The sequence below is a fragment of the Neopelma chrysocephalum genome, unplaced genomic scaffold (assembly GCF_003984885.1).
Source record: "Neopelma chrysocephalum unplaced genomic scaffold, ASM398488v2 Primary Assembly neopelma1_181615, whole genome shotgun sequence".
NCBI lineage: Eukaryota > Metazoa > Chordata > Aves > Passeriformes > Pipridae > Neopelma > Neopelma chrysocephalum.
In genome coordinates, this window is record NW_020937825.1 from 1 (window position 1) to 4,173 (window position 4,173).

The 4,173-nt window shown below is 67.2% G+C and overlaps 1 protein-coding gene across 1 annotated transcript; it reads left to right on the forward strand.

The window, feature by feature from the left end:
* Window positions 1-250: 250 nt before the first annotated feature.
* On the forward strand, window positions 251-3,535 carry LOC113962485 (perilipin-5-like; the record flags this gene model as incomplete). Its single annotated transcript, XM_027673240.1, has 6 exons — window positions 251-556; window positions 641-806; window positions 1,599-1,678; window positions 1,712-1,879; window positions 1,964-2,077; window positions 2,865-3,535. Coding segments are annotated over 6 exons (1,257 nt in total), but the record flags the coding sequence as incomplete, so codon positions are not given.
* Window positions 3,536-4,173: the final 638 nt, after the last annotated feature.

The window sequence follows — 4,173 nt, forward strand, 5'->3', positions numbered from 1 at the left end:
GCTCCTGTGAGGCAGCAGCAGAGGGATGATCTGGGTTTGTGTATCAGTTTATATGGTCAAGGAATAAAGGGGTGGAGATCACCCTACAGGGTTGGGGGGCCCCCAAAACTGGCTCTCACAGAGCTCCTGCAAGGCAGCAGGAGAGGAACAATCTGTTTTCATGCCTCTGACTCCCACTGCCCCCAAATCTGCCTGCAAAGGGCTGCAGAAGCTGGAGGAGAAGCTGGGAGGGGGGAGCAGCACCCTATGAATTCTGGGGTACCCAAAAAGTGCCTCTTGCAAGGCAGCAGGAGAGGAACCATCTGATCTCACATCCCGTTTATATCACCAAGGAACGAAGGGCTGGAGAAGCTGGACAAGAAAACGGGAGGGAAAACACCCCACGAGATTTGGGGCTCCCCCCAAACCCGTCCCCATCAGAGCTGCTGCTCAGGGCAGGGGGGTGTTTAACCCACCTCTTTTGCCGTCCCCAGTTTCCAGCGCCAACGAATTGGCCTGCAAAGGGCTGGACAAGCTGGAGGAGAAGCTGCCCATCCTGCAGCAGCCCCCTGAGAGGGTAACGTCCCCCTGGGGGGGTTCAGGGGGGGTTTGGTGCTGGAGCCACTGAAGGATGAGGCCGCCCTGTGCCGTCCCCTGGCAGGTGGTGGCCGGGACCAGGGAGCTGGTGAGCGGGGCGGTGGCCAGGACGCTCGGCACCGTGGCGGGCACCCGCGTGGGGCGGCTGCTGGTCACGGGGGTGGGCACAGTGCTGGGCAGACCGGAGCAGCTGGTGGGCAGGTACCTTCCCAGGACGCAGGAGGAGCTGGGTGAGTGCCCACCGTGCCGTCACAGGCACCATCTCCAGGATTTGGGGGTGCAAACCCCCTCCTGGGATCCCCGCCCCGTGGTGCCCCTTTGGCCGTGCTCAGCCCCCCGTGGCGGTGCCAGGGCAGCGTGCTCACTGTGACACCGTGCAGGGGACAGTGCCCGCCCAGGGCACTGGTGAACTCTCACCTGGAAACCTGAGGCAAATATAGTCCTGCGCTGCCCGCCCGGGTATTTATAGCTTGGCACAGGGGGGCAGAGCTGGCCCTGTGGCACAGGGGTGACACCGGGGCCACCGGGCTTTGTGGTGACACCTCCATGTGACCTGGTGGCCAAGCATCCCGTGGGTGGGCACCCCTGTGCCCCTGGGTGTGGAGCTTGAGGGGGTCATCCCAGGGCCTGGTGATCCAGTGCCTGGTGTGGGGTCATCCAGTGCCTGCTGATCCAGTGCTCAGAATGGGGTGATCCAGTGCCTGGTGCAGAGTGATCCAGTGCCTGGTGATCCAGTGCCCAGCATGGGGTGATCCAGTGCCCAGCATAGGGTGATCCAGTGCCTGGTGGGGGGTGATCCAGGGCCTGGTGGGGGGTCATCCAGAGCCTGGTGATCCAATGCCTGGTAATCCAGTGCTCAGAATGAGGTGATCCAGTGCCTGGTGTGGGGTGACCTGGTGTGGGGTGATCCAGTGCCTGGCGTGGGGTGACCTGGTGTGGGGTTATCCAGTGCCCAGCATGGGGTGATCCACTGCCTGGCACAGGACGGTCCATCCACGCCGTCCTCACCCCTGGTCCCACAGCAGCCACAGCAGGTGCACAGGTTGCCCGGGGCACGGAGGTGGGCACAGCAGGCCGGGAGGTGTCCCCAGGCCCGGCAGTGTCCCCAGGCCCGGCGGTGTCCCCAGGCCCAGCAGTGTCCCCGCCGGGGCGGCAGCGGCGGTGGCAGAGCTGCTTTGTCCGCGTGGGCTCCCTGTCGGCCGAGCTGCGGCACCGGGCCCTGCGGCGCTCGCTGGGCGAGCTGCGGCGGGCACGGCACAGCGCCCAGCACCTGCTGGCACAGCTCCACCACCTCATCCAGCTGGTAAGGACACGGCAAGCCCACGGGGAGCCCCGGGGCAGCCCCGGCACCCCCGGGTGTGCTCCCACCCGGCTGAACCTCCCCCAGATCGAGGAGGGGCAGCGCGGCTCCGACGGGCCCCGGAGCGGCACCCGGGAGAGGCTCCACCGGCTGTGGCTGGAGTGGAGCCGGCAGGAGGGTGTGCCCATGGAGGAGAGTGAGGTATGGGCTGGGGGGCACCTCGGGGGACACCCGGGGATGGGGAGGGGGGGGCCGTGTCTGTGGAAGACACCGAGGTGTGGGACAGGGGACCGTGCCCATGTAGGACACCCGGGTATGGGGTGGGGGGCTGTGGCCATGGAGGACACCACAGTATGGGACAGGGGACCGTGCCCATGGAGGACACCAAAGTATTGGGGTGGGGGGCCATGCCCATGGAGGAGACCAAGGTACAGGGCAGGGGTACCTGTGGAAGACACTGAGGATGGGGTGGGGTCATGTACTATGGTCTTGGAAGTGAGGTGTGGGGTGAGGGGCCACGGCTGTGGAGGACATCGGGATGCAGGAAGGGGACCATGCCGGTGGAGGAGACCAAGGGATGGGGTGGGGGGCTGTGGCCGTGGAAGACAGTGAGTTATGGGGTCAAGGGGGCTATGCCTGTGGAGGACACCAAGGTATGGGATGGGGTGAGGAACCATGCCCATGAAGGACACCAAAGTGTGCCTTGGTCTTGGAAGACAGGTGTGGGGCGAGGGGCTGTGACTGGGGAGGACATCAGGATATGGGGAAGGGGCCGTGGCCATGGAGGACACCAGGACACAGGCTGGAGATCATGCCCACGGAGGAGACCAAGGGATGGGATGGGGTGGGGGGCCATACCCATGGAGGACACCACAGGATGGGTTGGGGGGGCCAGGACACCGTGGTATGGCATGGGGGGCCGTACCCATGGAGGACACCGAGGTCTGGAGCCCCTCTGGAGCCCCCCGTGCCCGCCGGTGCCCCGCAGGTGGAGGCTCGTGCCCTGGCCATGCTCCGGGGGCTCCTGCAGCAGCTCCACGGCGCCTGTGCCCGCCTGGCCTCCGGCGCCCGGGCCTTCCCCAGCAGCGTCCAGGAGACGGCGGGGCACGTCCGGCACGGCGTGGAGGGCGTCCAGGCCGCCCTGGCCCGCGCCCGCTCCTTCCACGACCTGTCGGAGCTGGTGCTGGCACAGAGCCGGGACGGGGTGGCGCGGGCACAGCTGGGCGTCGACGAGCTGCTGGAGCACGTGGGGCAGCACACGCCCCTGCCCTGGCTCGTGGGACCCTTCGCCCCGGCGCTGGTGGAGTATCCCGAGGATTCCCAGGTGGAGATGGCCAAGTGGGAGGGCTGTGACACCGTCGGGGGGACGCGCCGGGCGCCCGCTGCCCCGCGGGTGTGCAGCCGGCACTGAGCCACGGGCACCTCGGTGCCACGGGCACCGCGGGGCTGGGGGAGCACCCAGGCCTGGGAACCCCCACCCCAGTGGGATTGGACCCGGTGACCCAGCGTGGGACCCCGATGTCACTGCCAGGGATGGTGACACGTGGAGGACGTGGCCTGTGCCCGTCCCCAAGCCCTGGGAGCGTTGGGATTTCGCGTCTTTTAGCGGCTTCAAACCAGTTGAAAGAGGAAGAAAAACAACTTTTTTGGCCTTAAAAATGACTCAGAGCTTGTCGTGGTGACTTGGGCCCACCCGGGGGGGGGGCTCGGCACGGGCGGCAGAGCCGGGGGGGCACCCCCAGGGAGGGTCCCAACGGAGGGCTGGGAGAGCGGGGTGGGTGCCAGTGGGGTGCTGGCACTGAGGGTGCCACAGGATGTCACCTGGACTGTGCCCCGCGGCCGTGTGGCACTGAACTTTGTCCCCGTTGTCACCACCCCGGGGTGTCCCCGACATCACAGGCACGGCGTGGTCACAGTACCCAGTGGGTGACGCCGGGCGCTCCGTGACTGTCCCCTCTCCTGCCACCAGCACCCACCGGGACCAGTCGGACCATCTGCACTGGCCAGGTGTGGGGAGCACTGGGACCCCCGTTCTGGGGGATCCCCGCGAGGGGAAGGGGGCCGGGGGGGGGGTCAGGACATGGTTTGTCCTGGGGGCTCGGTGTGGGGGATCCTGGGGGGGATTCAGTGCCCAGGGGAGGGGATCTGGGTCTGGGTGGGGGTGTCAGTGCAGCCCGATCCTGGGGAATGGGGGTCGGTGTAGACCAGGCTGGGGGAGTCCCAGTCTCGAGGGGGTGTCGGTGCAGCCCATTCCCGGGAGATCCGGTACCAGGAGGGTCAGTGCAGCCCATTCCCGG